Source organism: Pongo pygmaeus, chromosome 21 (genome assembly GCF_028885625.2).
Source record: "Pongo pygmaeus isolate AG05252 chromosome 21, NHGRI_mPonPyg2-v2.0_pri, whole genome shotgun sequence".
Lineage (NCBI taxonomy): Eukaryota > Metazoa > Chordata > Mammalia > Primates > Hominidae > Pongo > Pongo pygmaeus.
The window spans coordinates 38,895,275-38,917,671 of NC_072394.2; the positions used below are offsets into that span (position 1 = coordinate 38,895,275).

Consider the following 22,397-nt stretch of genomic DNA (forward strand, 5'->3'; position numbering starts at 1 on the left):
TCGGAGCCTCAGTTTCCCTCCTTGCAGCGAGGTGTCGCTGGGGTGAACTGGTGGGAACTCCTGCCTCGGTTCACCTCCCGCAGAGAGCATGCGTCGCGTTCCAGCTGGAACCGGTTTGGCGAGGCGGTTCGAGGGGCGGAGCCCCCCCCCCCGTGCTCGGGCATGCGCGTGCCAACGTGGGCGCGCGCTCCTTTCCTGGGCCGGCCGGGCTGGGCGTGGGCCGGACGCGGCGGCCCGCGCGCCTGCGCACCAGCCCGGCTGCGCGCGCCGGGCCACGTGCCAAGCGGGCTGCGCGCGCCCCTGCCCGGCCCGGGAGTCCCTGGCGACGCGCGCGCGGCTGACGCGGGGGGCGGGGCGGGGCGGGGCAGGCGCGGGACTTTAACCCGGAGGCCCCGCCCCTCGGGCGTACAAAACCGGAGCCTCGGGCCGGGCTGCGTGAGGGAGGAGGGTGAGTGCCCGCTGCTGGCCGCCGCCGCCGCCGCCAGTCCGTCCGTCACTCCGTCCGTCTGTCCGGTCCACGTCGTCGTCGCCGCCTCCTCAGCCCGGACGCCCGGGGCCCGCCCAGCGCCGCCCGGAGCAGCCGCGGCCCCGCGAGGAGACGGGCGCCGCCCCCGCCCGGCCCAGACCTGCCCTGCCCTACCCTACCCTGCCCCGCCCCCGCCCTAGCCCTCGCCCTCCTCCCCGTCTGTCCGTTCGTCCGTCCGTCCGTCCGCCCGCCCGCCCGCCCACCCGCGCTTCAGTCCTTCTGTCTAGCCGCCAGTCCTCCAGCCCGTGTCGCCGCTCCGCCCGCTTTGTCTCTCCCCGGCTCGCTGTCTCTTTGTCTCTGCCCTCGCGCTCCTCCGCAGCCCCTCCCTCGCTCCCCATCTCGGGTCCCCTTCTCAGAGCGCTCTTCAGCCCTCAGAGCCGCCCTTTCTGGGCAACCCCATTCTTCGGGATTCCCCCTCAGAGCGCCCCCAGATCTTTTGGGGTTCCCCTTGAGAACACCTTCCACTCTCCCCAAAGGCTCCCCGTGAGTTTCTTGCACATCCTTTGGGGGTTCTGCACCCCAAATCGCTGGGGTCTCGCCTCCTCTGAACTCCCATTCCCCCTGGGCTTACCCTCTTCTGGGTGTTCCCCATATCCACTGGGAGCTCCTAGGTCCCTTGGGGTCTTTCTCCTTGGGACCCCCCAATATGTCCTCAGCTCCCTGACTTCAGGAGCTCCTCTCTGCTTTCCCCTGGTTTGTCCCCTGTCGCTGTCTCTCCTTGTTCTCTCTCAGGTCTCCGAGCACCCCCACTTCTCGGGATCGGGGTCCCCCTCCTTTGCTCTCCCTGCTCCTCTGTGCCCCTACATCTGTCTCGGTGGTCTCGCCACTCTGTGTCTCTTGCGCTGAAGGCCCCCCTTTGAGCCTGCTTCTTTGCCTGGGGCCCTTGGCCCCCCCTTGCTTTTTCTGCCCCAGCCCCGTGTCTCCCCTTCTCTCTGCTCCTTGTCTCCCTCTCCCTTTTTCTATCTTTGCCGGGTCTCTGGGTCTCTGACCCCCATCCGGCCCTCATGGCTTTGTGTCTGGAGCTCTTGAAGCAATGTGAGTGGTGGGGTGTCCGGGTCGGGCCGGAGTTGGCCCGCAGGCTGGCCGCGGCCGAGGCTCCATGGGGTTGGCGCTGGGGCAAGGGCTGGCGCTGGGGCAAGGGGGCTCTGGGGCCTCCCACAAAGGGGGGAAAGGAGGGAGGGGCCAGGCTGTCTGGCGGAGGAGGGAGTGGGGGGCCTTCCTGCTCTGAGGCTTCTGCTTTAGTTGCTTGAGTGTGTGGAGAGCACCACGGGCTGGGCATCCCTGCCCACTTGGCCCCGCATGGCCTGGCACTTTGTGATCGCTTGTGGGCAGGCCGGGCTATTTTGGAGCCGGCAGGATGTGATATCATTTGGACGTTTTTTTAGCCCCGACTGGGTGTGGGGGCTGCGTTCTTGCCAGCTTGAGTAATGAAATTTTGCAGGGGGGTGGGGGTGGGGTCAGCCTCCTAGGCATCTAGGCTGTGGGATTCATGGCCAGAACTTTGGAGAACACCAGAGTGGGCAAGTGAACAAAGCTCTGTGCTGCCTGGATCTTGCTGAGACTCGATTCAGGATGAGCAGGGAGAGGACTTCTTAATCTGACCACCCTGAGGATTGGCTTTGGTAGTCTAACCTCTGGGGCCTTGGTTCTGCCAGCTTCAAGGTGTGTAACCTTGAGTGAGACCCTTGTCCTCTCTAAGTGTCAGTTTCCCTATCTGTAAAAAGTGGATAATTGTGCTGGCCTCACACGGTTGTCGTGATGATCAAATGAAACATCTGTAGACACGCTTTGTGAACTGTCAGCCTGTCTTTAAACAGCCCTGTGGAGGAAGAGGAGCTTGCCCAAGGGTAAACAGCTGGCTTGCTCCTGCCAGAGCTGGGACAGGGATCCAGGCCTAGGACACTACAGTCCAGGGCTCTTTAACCTCCTCCCCATTGCCTCCTGGTTATTTGAGAATGCACCTGCCCTTCCAATAGAGCAGGGAGACGGCTGTTTCTTAATTCAGGCCCCAATCCTGCTTGCTCTTTGTTAGTCCGTTTGTAAAGATAGATGGGCGTGCCCATCGGGATGTCTGTGCAGGGGGACAGTTGGATTTTCCGTGTTCCATCCCATTGTTGTTTAAGGGTGGGCCCTGCTTGGACAGTGGCACTTGGAATAAAGTCACTTTATAGTTGTGAGCCTTGGCTGCTTTTCCTGCTTCCCCTGTAGAGTAGGGGAACAAAGACCTCAGCTGAGAGAGGCTCTGCAGAGAGTTGGGGTTTGCTGTCAAGGAGCTTAGGATGTCCTAGAACTTTGGTGCAGGGAATGAGATCAGCTGTTCAAGCGCCTTGTCTTACAGATGAAGAGATGAGGCCCAGAAGGGCCAGGGACCCACAGAAGTTTCAGCCAGGACTTCTGGGTCCTGTTCCATGGCACTGCCTTTGAAGAAGTCACTGTCATGCTGTTATCACCTGCCCCTGGTGTATAATGACAGTCTCTAACATCCTTTGACCTTTTTACTGTGCGCCCTGTGCGTGGTGCTTTACTTCAGCTACTTGCAGTGGAAAAGAAGAAGGGCTTGGTCCCTGGCCTGGAAGTGAGAGGTGCAGGATCCCAGTTCCCACATCTCACCCACTTTTAGGGATGTCACTTTCCTTTGGGCTTCAGCTTCCTAATCCATAAAATGGGAATAACATTACTTATCCTAAGACTGATTCTGAAATCATGGAATCCCTCAAGAATTGTGTGAGCAGCGGCTCACTCCTGTAATCCCAGCACTTTGGGAGGCCAAGGCAGGCAGGTCGCTTGAGCTCAGGAGTTCGAGACCAGCTTGGGCAACAAGGCAAAACCCTGTTGCTCCAAAAAATACAAAAATTAGCTGGGTGTGGTGGCACACGCTTGTATTCCCAGCTACTTGGAGGAGGCTGAGGCAGGAGGATAGCTTGAATCCAGAACGTCAGGAGGTCGAGACTGCAGTGAGCTGAGATCGTGCCACCGCACTCCAGCCTGGGTAACAAAATGAGACCCTGTCGGCCGGGCGCGGTGGCTCACGCCTGTAATCCCAACACTTTGGGATGCCGAGGCAGGCAGATCACTGGAGGTCAGGAGTTTGACATCAGCCTGACCAACATGGTGAAACCCCGTCTCTACTAAAAATACAAAAATTAGCTGGGCGTGGTGGCACACATCTGTAATCCCAGCTACTTGGGAGGCTGACACAGGAGAATCATTTGAACCTGGGAGGCAGAGGGTGCAGTGAGCTGAGATTGCACCATTGCACTCCAGCATGGGTGACAAAAGCAAAACTCTGTCTCAAAAAAAAAAGAAAAGAGAAGAAACTGTTCCAGAGAGTAGAAACTCTGGGTTTCAGAACCACAAACGCCTGGTTTTAATCAGTCTCCATCATTCACTGCGTTTGTAATCTTGGGCAAATTATTTCTTTGAGCTTCAGTTTTCTTATCTGGACTCAAGATTTGTACTACAGGATTATGATGAGGATTAAATGAGATTATGTATTTTGTTAAATCTGGTGCACAGTAGGCACTTAATAAATGTGAACTTTCCCTTCCCCAAAACATCTGGGTGACTTTTCTCTTTGTAGGAACTAGACAGCCCAGTCTCTCCCCCCACCCCGCAAGCCCTGTGGTTGGGGTTCAGGTAACTAGGAAAGCACCTGTGGCTATTCTAATAGTAATAGGAGTGATCTCATCTCTCCCAGGCTGTGTGAGGCATTGTGTAATCAGCCAGGCTCTTTCCCGACCATTGTTCTCCACCAACAGGCCTGGAAGTCCGAAGCCGGTGGAGTTCTCCCTGTTTCACAGGTGAATGAAAAATAGGGGGCCCAGAGAGAGACAAGGACCTGCTCAGGGGCCCACAGCCACAGCAGTGACAGGCAAACTTGGAGCCCAGGCCTCTTCTCCACAGCCCACAGCGTTTCTCCAGGTTTATGGCTTCTGCCTGATAGCCTACCCCTCAGGCCGCCTTCCCTGGGTCTGTTCCCATCTGTTCTGGAAGGAGGGTTTTCTTGACATTTCCCCAGTCTCTGAGCTCATCTTGAATTTAAAAGGAGGCTATCTGGAGGCTGGGTGGGGACTGAGTCACCACCTCCCATGGCTTTCTCATCCCGAGCAGCAGCCAGACACACCCAGAGGGCCACTGCTGGAGACCTGCGGGTTGTAAACGCCACACAGGCTTTCTTCCCAAAAGCTCAGATGGGCTCTTGCGGGAAGGCTGTCATCGTGGTTCTGTATGTATTCCTTCCCCTAGCCACTTTGAGAAGTTGTTGCCTGTCCTTTCCTACTTCCGCCTTTATTGATGCTGTCCTCTTCCCCTATAGTGCCCTCTCTTCCCCTAGAGGCCCACGCTGTCAAATGCCACCTCCCCCAGGAAGTCTCTCCTTGCTGGCTCTGGAGACCCAGCAGGACTCCTAAGGATGCTTAAGGCATGACCTTGGCAGGTCACGCCAGCTTTCTGTGCCTCAGTTTTCTCATATATAAAATTCGGGTTTCTTGTCTTTATAAAGCTCCATCCCTAGACACACTCATTTGGCAGGTCTTGGGGCAGGAATCAAATGTCCCTAGGTTTTTAAACCAGCTCTCTAGAGGATGCTGGTGCTGAGAGCCTGTCGGCTGCAACCTGGGAAAAGCTGAACTGAGAGGACCCTGGTTTGTATGACAGCCTAGCTTGTTGCTGTGTGACCTTGGATTAGTCAGCTTTCTGTGCTTCCGTTTTCTTCCCTATCAGATTGGGATGGAAACGAGAACTCATGTAGTAACAGCCCCTCAATAAATGGCAGTCATCACCATCATCAGCTTTGTTTTGTGTGGGGATTGGTGGTTTTCAGAAGCAAGTCACCCTTCCCCTACCTGGTCCTGGCAGCAGGCACTGTCAAGTCAGACTGGGCCAGGGTGCAGGCTGTGGAGTTGAACACCTGAGCAGGAATGAAATCTAGTCCTTACAGGAATGTAATGAGGTTGATGAGGTGTGTGGTGTAAATCTCTCTCAGATTCCCAGATTTCCCAGACCTGACTATGGCTGCCTTCCCTCACTCAACCTGTGCTGGAATCAGCTGTGTTAACAGACAGACCCACCCATTCTTGGAAACCAAGGCTACCTTAAAGAGAAATACAAGCCACATTCTAGAGCTAAAACATGGCTGTTTCTTGTTCCACAGCATGGAAGCAGGCCCAGGGACGGGTAGGGATGCCTAGGATCCCAGAGCAAGACTAGAGCCACAGCTCTGCTTCCCTCCCCCTGGGCTCCCTCGTCTCTGTACATCACTGGCCTGGAGCCCTGAGGTCTGGTTTGGCCAGTGAACAGTTTCCTCATGGGATAGGAGCAAGAGAAGTGGTCCCAAGTGGTCAAAGCGAGACTCTCTCTCGGCCTGGAGCTGAATGAGGTTTGGAAAACTCCTCCTTCTCTGGGCCCTGCCTTCCTAGCCCTGGGCCAGGCTCTGAGAGGATGGGGATTAATAGACAGACAAGGCCTCTCTGCCCTGAGGAACTTATGGTCTGACGAGAAGACAGGCCTACAATTATGAGAGACTATGTGACAATCTGTAATTAAGCGTCTGCTGAGGAAAAGCATTGTCTGAGAAGGAAGAAGTGAGCATGAGCCAGAGGAAACAAGAGCCCTTTGAGGGGGGCTGGATTTGCAGAGGCAGAGGGTGGTGCTGACATTCCAGGGAGGCGGGTGCAGAGGGCATGGCTGGATGGTAAGTGTGCATTTAGGGAAACAGCGAGTATGCTAGTTTTGCTGAGGCATCAGGGCTCTGGCTGGAAAATCTGGGTGGAGCCAGGAGGTTGTAGGCAGTGTTAAACAGCTGAAAAGCAGAGGTACTGGGGAGGCATGGAAGGTTTTAGAGCAGAGGTAACACAACTGGAAGACTTTTTCCAGAAGATGAATCAGGCTGGGCAAATTGGAATGAATAAAAATGACAACAGGGAGGAGGCTTTGCAGGCATCCAGATGACACAAGAGGGTGAGGTTTGGGTGGGGCCCGTGGGAGTGGGAAGAGCCAATTGGGGTAGCAGAGGATGCTGTGCTCCCTTAGGAAAGCTTGGCCAGCGCCCTGATGGGCCGGAAGGGAAAATGTTGGGTGTTGCTGGTTTGGGGCAGGAAGTAGCAGTCTGAGCACATTTCTTGTACACCTGCTGTTTGCCTGGCTCTGCGCCAGGGGCTGCACAAGGGCGCTCATGAAATCTGTACAAGCCAGAGGCAGGTGGACTTCCTATCCCTGTTTTGCAGATAAGGAAAAGGTAGCTCAGACCCAAGGCCGACTGTCTCCAAACCGTGGCTCTTCCCACAGCTCAGCTCTGCTTCTTGGAAAGGGAACTCCTACTTTTAGGGTCGGTCCCAAGGGGCCGAGCCTTCTTGCCCTTTAATTAGGAGCAAGCACATTTATCCTAAAAACCCACAAATCTTGCTTTTAAGGATCCTGAAGGTCAGGGTGCCAGTTTAGAATTCCTTCAAGGTGGAAGAGTCAGAGGAGCTAGGGACCCTCACACCAGCAGTTTTACACACTGGACTGTGAGAAGCTTCTGGAGTTGTGCTGTGTGTATGTCCAGTCCGATAGTAGGCATGTCCACCACTGGGCCTGTTGGAATTCTCAGCCAGCCCCCACCAGAGAGGGGCCCAGCCAACGTAATCAGTCACCCACAAAGGCAGGAAGGGACTTGTCTCCAAGGTGCCTCGCACAGGAGAGCCAAGTCACGGAGCCTAGGACCCATTTCTCAGGCTGCAGCCAGGAATCCCCAGTGGGCAGAGGGAAAGGGAAGGGGACTAGTGCTTACAGAGTGGCTACCATGGGAGGCAGCAATGGTTGGTCCCAGTGTATAGCCAGGAAATTGATGGCTTGGCCGAGGCCTCTCAGCCAATCATTCTCTCTGTGTGCAGCCCACACTCCTCTGAACACAAACTTGGTCATGAGGCAGAGCAACCACATGGCAGGCACAGCCTCCAGGCGCCCCTCACCCCTCTGCTCCCTTGCCTCCAGCAAACACCCAGCATCTGTATGCCAGTTTGCTTTGGCAGATACTCTCTGAGCCCAGTGGTATGCAGGGTATGATTGTAACTGTAACCGTGTTCTTCATACCAAAATCTGGACAAAGGTTTTGAGGAGAGATTTTTTGCTCCTTTGGAACAGAGATGGCCTGAGAAATGCTATTTGGACATTGGAACAGTGGACTAGAGTGACCTATGCTGTCCCTTTCCATTGTAGTAATTCATTTGATGACCATCTAGAGCCAGTTGCTGTCTCGTAAATTTGCTCATTCTCACGTATATTAATTCTTTTTGTTTTGTTTCAGCACGTTGGTTCTGGATCTTTAATATTTGTTTAGCGTGTTTTGATTTGCAAAGCACTTTTATACACATTATCTCAGTAGATCTTTATCCAACTTCGGGAAGTATTACTAGTCTTGTCATCCTTGTTTTTCAGAAGAGGAAACTGAGGTTCACTGGTAGAAAGAGGCTTGACCAAGGTCACTGTGGCTGAGCTACTTATTCAGTAAATATTTATTAAGTGCTGCTCTGTGCCTGGCAGTGAGCTGGCCCTGAGGAAACACTGACAGTCAGAGCTGCCTTAAAGACTTAGTTTCTGACCTCCCAGAGTCTGCAGCAGCAGCACACTGAGATCTAGCCAGGGTCCACCACCAGGCTCCTAACCTGCATCCTGGGCCCTCTCCACTGCAGGTCCCTGTAGTTTGGGCCTGTGGCTTAGGTCTAGACTGTTGCAGCCTGCGAGCCCTTAGCCTGGAGCATCATGGTATAAAGCAAGCCAAGGCATAAGTCTCTGCAAACCGAACTTCAAAAGTTACAAAAGAGGCCGGGCATGGTGGCTCACGCACTGTAATCCCAGCACTTTGAGAGGCTGAGGCGGGCGGATCACCTGAGGTCAGGAGTTCGAGATCAGCCTGGCCAACGTGGCAAAACCCAGTCTCTACTAAAAATACAAAAATTAGCTGAGTGTGGTGGTACCTGCCTGTAATGCCAGCTACTCAGGAGGCTGAGACGGGAGAATCGCTTGAACCCGGGAGGTGGAGGTTGCAGTGAGCCGAGATCGCGCCATTGCACTCCAGCCTGGGCAACAGAGCAAGACTCTGTCTCAAAAAAAAAAAAAGTAACAAAAGAGGTCTTCAGGAATGGCTTAATTATTAACAAGGTGAGGAAGGGCATCTCAGCAGAAGGCCATCTGCTCCTTCTCCCTGGGGGGATGTCGCCCAAGGGCTGCTTTACCTAAGATCCTTGTGTGAATTTTCTGCAGCCTCCAAATATTTGATTACACTCTGCACAGATGTGGAGCTCTCTGGCCATGTGCTGAGCTGGGGACCCTCCCCACCTCCTTTAATATTAAATGAGATGAAATAAAGTAAGGTCCTGGGTTAGGTCTGAAAAGGACTCTGGCCCAGCCTCTTCCTTTCCCATGAGTAGGAACCAAATATCGGAGGGAAGGGACTTGCCAGGATCCCATACTGAGAGACCTTCTTTCCCCTTCCCCTCCCTTATCAGTTTCACTTAATTTCCCATCCTTCCTGTAGGAACCCTCTCATCCCAGCTGTACATAGTCAACATTTAAAGCCTTCTTCAAATCCTTCCTATGCCTCAAAGTCAAGTTTTCCCACAGTCTTCCCTGACACTCTCCTCCACACCCCAGAGCCCCACAGTGTCTAGGCTTCCTCAGTCTACTCTCAGAGGCTGACTGCCTGTTCTACAAGGCTAGACCAGCAGCCCTTGAGGAGACATTTCAAAATCTGGGTGCCTGGGTCCTGCCTCCCCTCCCAACCCAGGGAGTCTGATGCCTGAGATCTAGGAAGAGGTATCTCTGGATACGTTTTGCTGGAGGTTTTTTTTGTGTGTAAAAGTTATATTTTTACTGGAAAAGCAATACATGTATGTTGGTAAAAAAAAAAATTCAAACTTGGTTAAAAAAAAAAAAAAAAGCCCAATGAAAAATTAGTCCCTGTCCTACCCAGACACCTAATCACTGTGACGAGTCTTGAGGTTTCCTTATAGAAATACTCAGCATCCACGTGCAGCTATTGTCAGTAACATCGCTTTTTATTACTTAGACAGTGGCATAGTCTCTCCCTACTTTTCTATACCTTGCATTTTTCATGTAAGTCTCTGTTCCAGGTTATTCTTGGTGGGCACATACAGGTTCATGGCCACATTTGCTCCTGAGCATGTGGCTTTCCATGGACGGATAGACCACCAGTTGTTTGTCCTCTACTCAAGGATGTTTAGCTTGTTCTCAATCTTGCTGCTGTAAACAGTGCTGCAGTGAATACCCTTTCCTATGTGTCTCCATGCACGAGTGCATGTGTAGCTGTCGGAGCCATTTCTGCACACAGAATTGCTCTTTCCAAGAGTCTGTGCACTTAAAATTTTGTCATATATTTTTTAATTGCCTTCTTTTTCATTCTGAAAATATATATATTTTAAAAGGCACCCCGCCTTCACCCCCAGATTCAAATTTGTTTCCTCCATGAGCTCCTCTCGTGCTGCACCTGCTTAGCAACGGTGAAGCCAGTGAGCTCATTCAAATATTTACTGACCTTGCCAGGCGCAGTGGGTCATGCCTGTAATCCCAGCACTTTGGGAGACCAAGGCAGGCAGATCACAAAATCCGGAGTTCGAGACCTCTACTCGAGGTGGCCAATATGGTGAAACCCTGTCTCTACTAAAAATACAAAAATTAGCCAGACATGGTGGTGGGCGTCTGTAGTCCCAGCTACTCAGGAGGCTGAGGCAGAAAAATCACTTGAACCCGGGAGGCGGAGGTTGCAGTGAGCCGAGATTGCGCCACTGCACTCCAGCCTGGGTGACAGAGCAAGACTCCGTCTCAAAAAAAAAAAAAAACTGACCTCCTGAATCCCAGTGCTGGCTTGGCCTTTATACCCTTGCCCTTCACTGAACCTCAGTTTTCCTCATCTGAATAGTTGGGAGACTCATTCCTGCCTTTCTCATGTCCCTGGGCTATTTGGTAAACCAGCCAGTAGGAGGACGTCGTGAAATGTATTAAAGTGGTCTTAGCTAGACAGAGTGGGCAGGCCAGGGTCAGCAGAGATTCTGAAGTCTAGACCAGTTCCCCGGGTGGGCCGTTGTCAGTCCTAGCAGGTGGCCAGGTCAGCCCTCAGGCTGGAAATTTTAGGACAGCTATTGGTGGGTGTCTCCTCTTGCTGTGCTGAGATAGGGTCAAGATCACACTTAGGCTTTTGTTGGAAGAACATACAAGATGAGAGAAAAAAAAATCATACTTAGGGGCTTCCTGAATTTGCTCTGCCCTAGGTTGCTGGGACCTCTAGAACCTGTGCAGGCTAAAGGAACTCAGTCGGTAGATCCGAGAGAGGTGGTCAGGGAGACCAGGAGCATGTCTACGCTGCCAGCAGACTTTTGCCTCCTCCCCTAAGCCAACAGTATGGCCCAAAAAAGCCCCCCCCCCGCCCCCCGGCCCGCAGATCATCTTTGCAGCTCCTTTTTTAGCTCCAGTGGCAGCAGGGATGAGGAAGGGGAAGTTCTATCATTTTTTTCTAATTTAAAATGACATTTAAAATCACTAGCCTAGTGGGGGCCAGGTGTGGTGGCTCATGCCTGTTATCCCAGCACTTTGGGAAGCCAAGACGAGTGGATCACTTGAGCTCAGGAGTTAAAGACCAGTCTGGGCAACATAGCGAAACCCCGTCTCTATAAAAAAAATACAAAAATTAGCTGAGTGTGGTGGTGCACACCTGTATTCTTAGCTACTTGTGGGGCTGAGGCGAAAGGATCGCTTGAGCCCAGGAGGTCAAGGCTGCAGTGAGCTGTTTGTGCCACTGCACTCTAGCCTGGGTGACAAAGCAAAACCCTGTCTCCAAAAAAAAAAAAAAAAAAAAAAAAAAATCACTAGCTTAGTTCCTCCCTCCTATTTTATCAATAGGAAAACTGCAGCCTGGAGAAGTTGAAGGTCTCCTCCCAAGTCTCCCAGTGAACTTGACAGGTCTCAGCTCACTTCTGCTCGGATTAGAAGCCAGGCATTTGACTCTCCTTGTCCTTAACTCTCAACATCTTTCCCAAATCGTTCTAGTCGTAAAGTTTCACTTTGGGGTTAAAAACCAAAGTGAAAGAAAAATGGCAAAGCAGGAAGCAGCTGCTTCAGACCCAGCCCAGGCTGAGGGGACGCTCTGAGGGACCCAGGCCCAGGTGGCCTCATGAGGAGGGGAGCAGGCCTTTTCCCTACCCACTCCCACCCTTGCTCTGGGAGCCTGGCTGGGGTAGGGACTGGGTGGGGCCCCGCAGGGAGAGGCGCCAGGCTACAGACAGGCGGTGGCGTCCTGGCCTGGCCCACTGCTGTCTGGGAGACAGCCAGTAGGACGGGTTCTCTGTTGAAGTCAGCCCCATGTGGGTGTGGTCCCAGCCGGGCTCCAGGTAGGCCTTTTAAACTCCTGTCCTTCCGGGGCAGAGCTGAGCTGGAGCTGGGCCTCTGTCAGCTTGGGAAAGAAATCCTGGCTTCCCAAACCCAGCTTTCACAGAGCATTTCACTTTCCCTGAAGGTAAGAGTCAGTGCCCTGTCTCTACCATGAAAACTCTTAAACTTTCGGTCACTGTGGGCACTTACTTACCTCCTATAGTTTCTTTTTGGGACCCAGATGGCCTGAAAGCCAAAGGATGGAGGAGCTGGAACTGCTGGCTTCTCACCATTTTGTCACTGAGTTGATGGGTGGCCTCAGGCAAGACCCTTCCCTTCTCTGGCCTGCAGATTCCTCATTTGTTTGTCAGCAGGAGGGAGCTCCTTCTGTCTCTGCTATTAAGTTGAATTTGGTTCCTGGAAGCTGGTGAGAGAGTATCGTAACACCCGGTTTGGTTGGCCTGTGTATTTCAGATATTAATTGTTACTTGATTAGCTGGGGTCTCAAGTTCCTATTTCCTGTGCTTTTACTAAGGAAATTCTCAGACTTATCAATGCAAATATGGTATCAATTTTGTTGCTAGACCAAATATGATTTTTTAAAACAGAGATATCCCACTATGCTACCCATGCTGGTCTCAAACTCCTGGGCCCAAGCAGTCTGCCCGCCTTGGCCTCCCAAAGTGCTGGGATTACAGGTGTGAGCTACCATGCCTGACCAGCAAATAACGATTTTTATGTACCTCTCTTCTCCTTTGCACAGTCACAAGGTCCCTAAGTACAGAGCTGGAGTCCAGTCCCTAAGGGCACCTACTGAGCATACAGTAGGTGATCAGGAAGCCCACACCCCAGAGGTCATATGTACCCATAGTTAAGAGCATCTCTGTAGAGTTGGACTGCTGGGGTTCAGTTCCTGGGCTGCCAGCTAGAGCTGTGAGACCTTGGACCAAGGTACTTAACCTCTCTGGGCTTGTTTCTTCACCTGCAAAATAGAGATGCTAATAATACCTGATTGTAGTCCAGCATGAGGACAAGAGAAACTTGTGCAAAGCACTAAGCACGGTGCCTGGTACAGAGGAAGCATTTGAGAAGTATTAGCTGCTGCTGTTACTGACATCCAGGGGGAAAGAGAAGACTTGAAATAGCCAAAAACTGTCCATGTCCCATTCCTGGAAAGATGTAGATGGATTGGGTGGGCTGTTTGGAGTGGAGTTAGTTATTTGATGGCTGTTTGCCAAGTGCAGGGCTCTTAGAGGCGAATGCTCTGTGTGAGGGAAGGGGAAGAAGGGCGGGCTGTCCAGGGTTCAGGACACCCAAGATCAGGCTGGAGAATCTATCCAGGGCTGTCAGAGTCTGCCAGGAATGTGGAGCTAGAGTTTTGTCTGCAGGGTCATCGCTCCATCTGGGCAGTTTCCTACTGGGGGCTGTGACGAGGACCTGTTATTGACTGCGGAGAATAGGTTGGATAGTTCTAGCCTCTCCTGGAACTTTCTTGCCTTCCCACGCTTCCTGGCATGGCTGTTGCCCTGCACAGGGGTGCGGTAATAGGAGTTGTCTGCCTGCCTGTGGAGGCAGACCAAGGTGGGGTGGGGAAGAGGGGCCTGTCTGACATCACCCAATAAAGGTAGGGCTGCCACCCTTGCTGCTGTCCCAGCAGTTTCTTTAAAAGAGGCACATGCAGCAGTGTGTGGGAATGGTGGGGGGTGGAGGGCAGGGACTGGGCTCCTCCCTCCTTCCCACCCCACCTCCACTTCTCTTTCCAAACAATCAGCCATTCATTTACTTGAGTGCCAAGTGCTGTGCCAGGAGCCAGGGAGAGACTAGGGAACAAGATTGACTTCCCTTCAGCTTGGAGTCCCCACCCAAGCAGGTAACAAATAAACAAGATATTATCTAATCTGTTTATGATGAGAGCCCTAAAGGAAACAAATAGGTGCTGAGAGATTGGGGAAGGCATCTCAGGGAAAGTGACTGCTGGATGGGAAGGAGGCAGTCAAGGGCCGACTGGGAGGTGTCACGACCCTGAGGTGGGGGTATCTTGAGGGAACAGGAGAGGTAGGGGTTACATCTAGAGCAGTCTCAAGGTCAGGCAGGACCCCGGGGGTCTCGGTGAACCTAAAGAGGTGTGATAATGAAAGTACTGCAAGTGAATATGTTTCTTCCTTTTTTTTTTTTTTTTTTTTTGAGATGGAGTCCTGCTCTGTTGCCCAGGCTGAAATGTAGTGGCATGATCTTGACTCACTGTAGCCTCGCCTGCCGGGTTCAAGTGATTCCCCTGCCTCAGCCCCCTGAGTGGCTGGGATTACAGGCGCCTGCCACCATGCCTGGCTAATTTTTGTATTTTTAGTAGAGACGGGGTTTTGCCATGTTGACCAGGCTGGTCTCGAACTCCTGACCTTGTGATCCGCCCACCTCGGCCTCCCAAAGTGCTGGGATTACAGGCGTGAGCCATCAAGCCCAGCTCTCCATACAATCTCTTACCCAATTCCTGTCCAAGATTCTATGATACTAATACATGCATTACTGCCTTTGTACACCTCTGATCTTTATTTTCTATTTGGATTATTTTTCTTTTATTTATATTTGCTGAATTTCAGTAAAGAGATTGTAGGCAGATTATTAACCAGCCCTTGCTCACAAATACAGTTAACTCAAATCAGAAAAACTTTTAAAATGCTTAAATATTTTATTTGTGACTTTTAGGTTTGGAATGAGTAAAATCAAAGCAGTTTGATAATTGCTGGGGCTCATTCTTCAGTGGGCCACTCACTCGTCCATTTTTAACTGTCTTAATGACCATCTTAACCTTTTTTTTGTTTGTTTTGAGACAGAGTCTCACTCTGTCGCCCTGGCTGGAGTGCAGTGGCACACTTTGGGCTCACTGCAACCTTCGCCTCCTGGGATCAAGCAATTCTCGTGCCTCAGCCTCCCGAGTAGCTGGATTACAGGCACCCACCACCACACCTGGTTAATTTTTGTATTTTTAGTAGAGACGGGGTTTCACCATGTTGGCCAGGCTGGTCTCAAACTCCTGACCTCAGGTGATCCACCTGCCTTGGCCTCCCAAAGTGCTGGGATTACACACGTGCCCACCCCATCTTAACCATTTTTAAGTGTGCAGTTCATTGGCACTAAGTACATTCCCGTTGTTGTAGAACCATCATCACTATCCGTCTCTTTAACTCTTCATCTTCCTAAACTGAAACTCCGTGCCTATTAAACATTAACTCCCTATTCCCCCCTTGCCTAGTCCCTGGCAACCACTTTTTTTTTTTTTTTTGAGACGCAGTCTCCCTCTGTCTCCCAGGCTGGAGTGCAATGGCGCTCTCTTGGTTCACTGCAACCTCTACCTCCCAGGTTCAAGCAATTTTCCTCCCTCTGCCTCCTGAGTAGCTGGGATTACAGGCATCTGCCACCATGCCTGGCTAATTTTTTATATTTTTAGTAGAGACAGGGTTTCACCATGTTGGTCAGGCTGGTCTCAAACTTCAGACCTCAGGTGATCCACCCACCTCGGCCTCCCAAAGTGTTGGGATTACAGGCATGAGCCACCGTACCCGGCCAGCAACCACCATTCTTTCTATGAATTGTATTATTCTAGGTATCTCATTCACTAGCCCAATTTTTTTTTTTTTTTTTGAGATGGAGTTTCGTTCTTGTTGCCCAGGCTGGAGTGCAATGGCACAGTCGTGGCTCACTGCAACCTCCGCCTCCCGGGTTCAAGCAATTCTCCTGCCTCAGCCTCCCAAGTAGCTGGGATTACAGGCGTGCGCCACCACACCCAGCTAATTTTGTGTTTTTAATAGAGACTGGGTTTCTCCATTTTAGTCAGGGTGGTCTCGAACTCCTGAACTCAGGTGATCTGCCTGCCTCAGCCTCCCAAAGTGCTGGGATTACAGGCGTGAGCTACCGTGCCGAGCCCTCACTAGCCAATTTTAAGGAGATACATTTGAAGGGCAGCTGAGGGGAATGCTCTGAATAATTAACTCTTACAGTAGAGATTAATTCTCCAAGTTTGTTTTTTTCTTTTTTCTTTTTTAAGAGAGTCTCTGTCACCCAGCTTGGAGTGCAGTGGCGCGATTTCGGCTCCCTGCAACCTCTGCCTCCCAGGTTCAAGTGATTCTCCTGCCTCAGCCTCCCGGGTAGCTGGGATTACAGGTACCCGCCACCACGCCCAGCTAATTTTTGTGTATTCAGTAGAGAGGGGTTTCACCATGTTGGCCAGGCTGGTTTTGAACTCCTGACCTCAAGTGATCCACCCGCCTCTGTCTCCCAAAGTGCTGGGATTACAGGTGTGAGCCACCATGCCCAGGCAGTTCTCCAAGTTAATGCACAATGCACATCTAAGCTTATGTGTGGCCTTATCCTGGCAGAATTGTTAAGGGACTGATCATCTGGGAGAGCCTCCTCTGCAGAGGTAGCCTTGGTTCCAAAGCACCTGGTGGCTGTGAGGAGCCTGGCCACTGCCCCCTATGGAGGCAGGATAATGGGATGAGGAAGGCTGTGGATCTGATCACAGGACCCAAGCATAATTCCTTCATTAGCTACTTGCTCTAGGATTTGGGCCAAGTCCCTCCACCTGCCTCAGCCTCAGCTTCCTCTTCTGGGAAATGGGACAATACTTTCCAACATATTTATGACTCAGAGTCAGTGAGACAGATGATGGACTTCCTTTGCAGTCTTGAGAATCCTAGCACAGTGTTTGGACGCAGTTAAATGCAAGGAAAATAGGACTCCTGATCCCAATTTGTAGAAGTAGTGGAGACCCAGAAATACAGGGACTTGCCCAAGGTCATACGGCACTTCACTGATAAAATTGGGCTGAAATCCAGCTACCCTCCACAAGTTGCAGCTATTTAAGGTTTCTTGTTGGTCAGTCTTTCGAAGGACAGTAGACTTGAAATAGATGTTTGCTTTTCCATCTTACTGGATTTGAAACATTTCTCAAGAAGCTCCAGTGTTGATGGGCCTGTGAGGGAGGATAGAGGGTAAAGGTTTGGGTAGGGGATAAAGACAATAATTCTGTGTCATGGGACTAGAGTCCTAAATGACTTCCATGGTGATCATCTTGTCCAGGGACAGCAAATACCTTGCACTGGGCCATTACCCTTTCTACTGGACCCATGGCAGACAGCATCAGCCACAGCACTCCCATTGACCCCTGGATACAGCGTGAGGAGCCTTCTCAACACAGGCAAAACCAATCAACCAGAAGTAGCATGCCCAGTGGAATCTGTGCCCTCCCTAATCCAGTGCAGTCCCCTGCTTTTACAGATGGGTGGCAGTCCTGGGAGGGGAAAGGACTATGAAGGGCAAGTGATGTCACAGGTCTCTTTGTGAGAGCAGAAAGGAGTCTGGCAGGACAGTTTGAAGCCTTTGGAAGTATGTTTGCAAAAACATCAGGGCAGAGCAGCTCCCAGGGGGTAGGTGTTATCAAGGTAAAGTCTGTTTTCTCCAGATGTTTCTTGGGATGCTGCCTGGCCTCAGGATGTTTGGGAGAGTGTACTATAGTCAGATTCCACCAACCAGAGCAGGAGGACAAACTTGGTTTTCTACAGCAGCTTTAAGCTTTGTAGGAATGTATGTGTCAGTCTTGCCGAAGCAAGCTTGTATTTTTACTGCTTGAGAGGCTGGATTCTGTGAAGGTTGCATTCTGGAGGTTGAAACCTGTAGGGTTTGTACTCACTTAGCAGATAGAACATGACTCACTGTGTGATCCCGAACAGAGCCTTCAACCTCTCTGAGCCTCCTTTTTCCTTAGTAGCACAGGGGTGATGATGAAAACATCTCCTCGAGGGGATCAAATGTAAGATGCAGAGGTTAGGACGTCGGATGGTGACTGGGCTACTGCAATAACCAATTCCTGAGCAGGTGAAAAACGTTTGGCAACTGTGATTATTAGCCACTAATATTCAGCCACTCCTCAGTGTGGCTGACTCTGTGCCATTGTTGGGGCAGAGTTCTATGGACAGGATGGGGTGGTTGGTGACCTTCTGATTGGTAGATGTTCTTTCAAAGAGATCTTCCCAGATGTTACCATGTTGTGCTTTCAGAGGTAGTTGAGAGGAAAATTGAGTGGGGAGGGCTCTGTGGACATGAGGGGGAACATATAGTCATCACTGTCATCTGCTTGCCAAGTTCTCTCTTACTCTTTTCTACTTAGAGTCTTCAAAGTCTTCTAGGCTGAGGGCTCTGCCAGCCTGTGTCATTTTTAGGGTGAAATGAGAGGGTGGGGTTCTGCCTCCTAAGTGTCAGCAGGCATTCACCTGGGTACCTCTTTTGGGCCAGGAATGGAGGTCACAGGGATGCCACCCTGCCTTCAGGAGGCTCAGGGTCTAAAGGAGGAAGCAGAAAAGTAAAGAGGTTTGTAAAAACAGTGTGGTGGGCAAGGGCCTGTGGTGTGCCTGAATGTGGGATATTGTTCAGTGAGGGAGCCAGGGCAGGGGCCTGGGAAGACTGTTCGGGAAGGCTTTTTGGCAGGAGTGACGCTGGAACTGATACCTAAAGGAGGAGGCAGAATCAGTGAGGAAGAGGGTGTTCAGGCAGCACAGAGGCCTGGAAGCTGAGCGTGGTGTGTTGGCATGAAGGGGGTGATGGAGAGTTAGAGGGGTGATTGACAAGGCAGAGAGGCCAGTGGTTTCTACACTAAAATGTTAGAATGGTGCTGCTACAGCATGGTATGGAGGGGCTGGATGGTTGTGGGTGCTGGGCAGGGCAATGAATCTTCCTGAACTCAGTCCTTGGAGAGGATGAGACCCCTCATTTCTGCCCCAGGCCAGAAATCCTCAGCTTCTGGCATGCAGAGTCCCTGGAGGGCCTGGGATTGGGCAGCAGCTCTGTGGGCCCTTGGCTCAGGAGATGTTTAGGCTCCTCAGGCAATTGTAATAACAGTTCCTCACCTGCCGAGCCCTTTCCCACCTGTCTTAGGAAACTCACAGCAGTCCTAGGGCAGTGGACAGGACAAGCCGCATTATTCTCATTTTATAGGTGGGAGAAATTCAGACCCAGGAGCGTAAGTTATACAGTGAATGAAGGCTGATTCCAGGGATTCCTAACCTACTGGCAGTTTCTGTCATAGCAGGTATTTTGAAGGGGGCGGGGTAGCAAGTATCAGCTGATCTCATATTCTGAGGATGGATTTATCATCTCAGATGGGAGCTCTTGTGCAGCTAGACTTCCCAGATGAAGGTGTTTTACTTCCTGACTTTGCTGTCTGAAGCCGTGGTGTTAGTCCTCACAAAATTTCCCGTGTGGCTAGGCTGTGTGAACATTCTCATTTTGTATTTCACTGTTTGTTGATAACAATTCTCCGGAGGTAGGGGGTAAAAAAGACCAGTGGCTCACCCCTGTAATCCCAATACTTGGAAGACCAAGGTGGGATGATGGCTTGAGCCCAGGAGTTTGAGATCAGTCTGGGCAACATAGCAAGACCCTGTCTCTACAAAAAATAAAAATTAAAAAAATTAGGAGCTGTGGTACATGCCTGTAGTCCTAGCTACTCGGGAGGCTGATGTGGGAGGATCACTTGAGCCCAGGAAGTTGAAGCTACAATGAACTATGATCACACCCTGTACTCCAGCCTAGGTGACAGAGTGAAACCCTGTCTTTAAACAAAAAGTTGGCTGGGCACGGTAACTCACGCCTGTAATCCCAGCACTTCAGGAGGCCTAGGTGGGAAAATTGCTTAAGCCCAGGAGTTCAAGTCCAGCATGGGCAACATAGTGAGACCTCATCTCTACAAAAACTAAAAAAATTAGCCAGGCATGGTGGTGCACCCCTGTGGTTCCAGTTACTTGGGAGGCTGAGGTGAGAGGATTGCTTGAGACCGGGCTATCAAGGCTGCAGTGAGCTGTGATGATACCACTGCACTCCAGCCTGGATGAAGGCTGCAGTGAGCTGTGATGATACCACTGCACTCCAGCCTGGATGACATAGTGAGACTGTCTCAAAAAAAAATGTTGAACTATGAATGTCATGCACACAAAGATGATGTCTGATACCACATCCAGAACTGTATGTAAAGTAGAAGGGCAAAGAGCGTCTCAGGCCCGGTAGGAATCTTAAAGGTCACACCCGTGGGGACTTCAGTTTCCTCCCTGGCATCCATCCTGCCTGTGTCTAGCCTGGCTGGCCATTTTCTAGGCCTTTCTTCCATCTTTGGCCAGCTCTGCTTCTTAGAAAGCTCCTTTTTATAATTAGGCAAAATCCACTTCCCATTAACAATCTCCACCTTCCTTTTCCCCTCTGATTGTAGTGTGACCCTCTGGGGCCACATGTGTATTTGACAGTCTTTTAGGTATTTGAGGACAGTAGCCATGCCCTTTTAAATTGTCTGTCTTCTCCAGGGTGACCATCCTAGCCTCTCCAAGCCATCCCTCACTTTACGCTAAGCACAACTTTTGGTGCATATGTGTCACACGCCCCATTTGTGACAAGTCCGTCCCAGACACACTAATCACTTGTTGAATCAGTCTTGGGCTTTCTCGTGCAACTCCATATGGCTGCTACAGTGCCCAGTCAGTGGAGGAGGCTTTTCATTGTCATCTCCACATTTCTGTGGGTTTCTTGAGGATGAGGACTACTCGTTCTGAGTCCCTAGTGGCTGGCACTGTGCGTGGCTTTCCCTCTGTAAATAAGCACTCGCTGGAATGGGATGGAGTTGAGACTTCTCCCTGTGTGGATCACCTTCTGTCTTCAGGTTCCAGTTTGACGATATCCCTTGCCTGGAATTACCTATGATACCCTCAGTATTATCCAGAGTTCAGTGGGGACTGCGCCCTTTCTGGTCCTGTGACTTTCCTGTAACAGTGCATCCTCAGTGTCTGTGGTCAGCTGATTTCACTAAGCCATTTTTCCACATATGCTGCTTTTCTTGTGTAATTGTCTTACTTGGGTTCCCAAACTGAGGGTCTTAATATAAGCTCTGAGGGAAAAAAAATCCCTCTGTTTTTCTGTGTCTCTGTCCCCCGGGTGTGCCTGGCACAGAGGCAGGCAGCATTACCTCTGCTGACCTGAAGTGAACTCACGGTTTTCCCCATTCAGTCCTGCACTATTCGTCTCATCCCAACTCTCGGCTGCCCAGGGATCTTGGCTCCTACTCCTGTCACCTGATATGCCACCTGCCACCCCAGGCCCAGTGAATGAGCTTGTTAACACTGCCTTTCTATTCTGGGATTCGCTTGGTCATTCAGAATGGTGAAAGAGGCCAGCAATCGAGGTGCACAGGGCTTGTCAGCGTCTGGCTTTGCACACTGGATGCACAGCCTGTGACAGTTTGTGAAAGCCGGGCTTTTGTGACCTATCACCAGGGCTTGAAGTCAGCCCTCCATTGACATCAGACCTCCAGAAGTGAGGGTAGTTTTTTTGAGGCTCTTTCCAAGTAATACTTCCTAGGCTGGGCTCTGGGATCTTAGGGCTTTGGAAAGGTAGCAGCAAAGCTCGTATGATATAGCCAGTATTTGAAAAGCCACATTTTGCGTTCTCTACCCTCAGTCCTTCACCAGACCAAACGAGCTGCACATGTCAAGTTTTTGCACTGGGCTGGAGCCGAGGCAGCTTTGTAACTGGGCAGGTTCTCCTGCTCACTAGCACCTGCTTCTAGTGGGTTGGTTTTTTGTTTTGGTTTTTTGAGACAGGGTCTAACTCTGTTGTCCAGGCTGGAGTGCAGTGGCGCGATCTTGGTTCACTGCAACCTCTGTCTCCTGGGTTCAAGTGATCCCCACACCTCAGCCTCCTGAGTAGCTGGGATTACTGGCATGAGACGCCATGCCCGGCTAATTTTTGTATTTTTAGTAGAGACAGGGTTTCACCATGTTGGCCAGGCTGGTCTCAAACTCCTGACCTCAAGTGATCCCCTTGCCTCAGCCTCCCAAAGTGCTGAGATTACAGGCATAAGCCACCATGCCCGGCCAAATGGTTATAGCTTTGATAAACAACAAGATCATGATTTAGTAACAGTAGCTTGGGCGCTACCATCTCTTCAAAGCTTGGACTCCTAGGGATGATGGTAATAAGGTGTCCAGCGTGGGCTGGGGCAGGGACCACTGAGCAGAGCTCTTGGCAGAGCAGACTGTGCAGGTGGGTCTCTGAGGATAAATGATGTTTGTGGCAGATTCCAATACAGAATGAGTGAGGAGTGGATGGTTCCTGACAGGCTGCATACTGGAGATGGCTGCAGTGGTAGTAGAAATGGTTTTTCAGAAACTACATGCTATTTGGACATACTATTTGGAGGTCAGTGGTCAGGGGCTAGAGGAGGCAGAGCTCAGCTACGGGAGGATGTCTCCCTGAATGCCTGGAACTGGTGTTCTCCAGGCTGGGGGGAAACCAGGAACATTCCCACACTCATAGCCCCAGGCCAAGGGTCCCTGCTCTGCTGCCAGATCCTCAGCTAGTGCATTTGCCTTCCTGGTCCTTTTTCATGTGTACTATGAGAGAGTGAATTAGTCTGGTAGGTCTCAGAATACCATGTGGGAATTCTATACAGAGAAAAAAGGGGAAATGGAGCTGT

General features: G+C 51.3%; 1 protein-coding gene across 13 annotated transcripts in view; it reads left to right on the top strand.

The window, feature by feature from the left end:
* Positions 1-22,397, top strand: part of DLGAP4 (DLG associated protein 4) — a 223,829-nt gene that overhangs the window by 157,012 nt on the left and 44,420 nt on the right. For 2 of the 13 annotated variants that reach the window (XM_054467219.2, XM_054467221.2), the window contains exon 1: positions 455-1,561. The exons of 6 other annotated variants lie outside the window; for them this stretch is intronic. In XM_054467219.2, the coding sequence (XP_054323194.1) occupies positions 1,531-1,561 (31 nt within the window). In that variant the 5' untranslated portion in view covers positions 455-1,530. Of the gene's footprint in view, positions 1-386; positions 1,562-11,916; positions 12,033-17,218; positions 17,326-22,397 lie in introns of those variants that run through there. 5 more of the 13 variants (XM_054467227.2, XM_054467218.2, XM_054467224.2 and 2 more) reach the window with 5 other exon arrangements.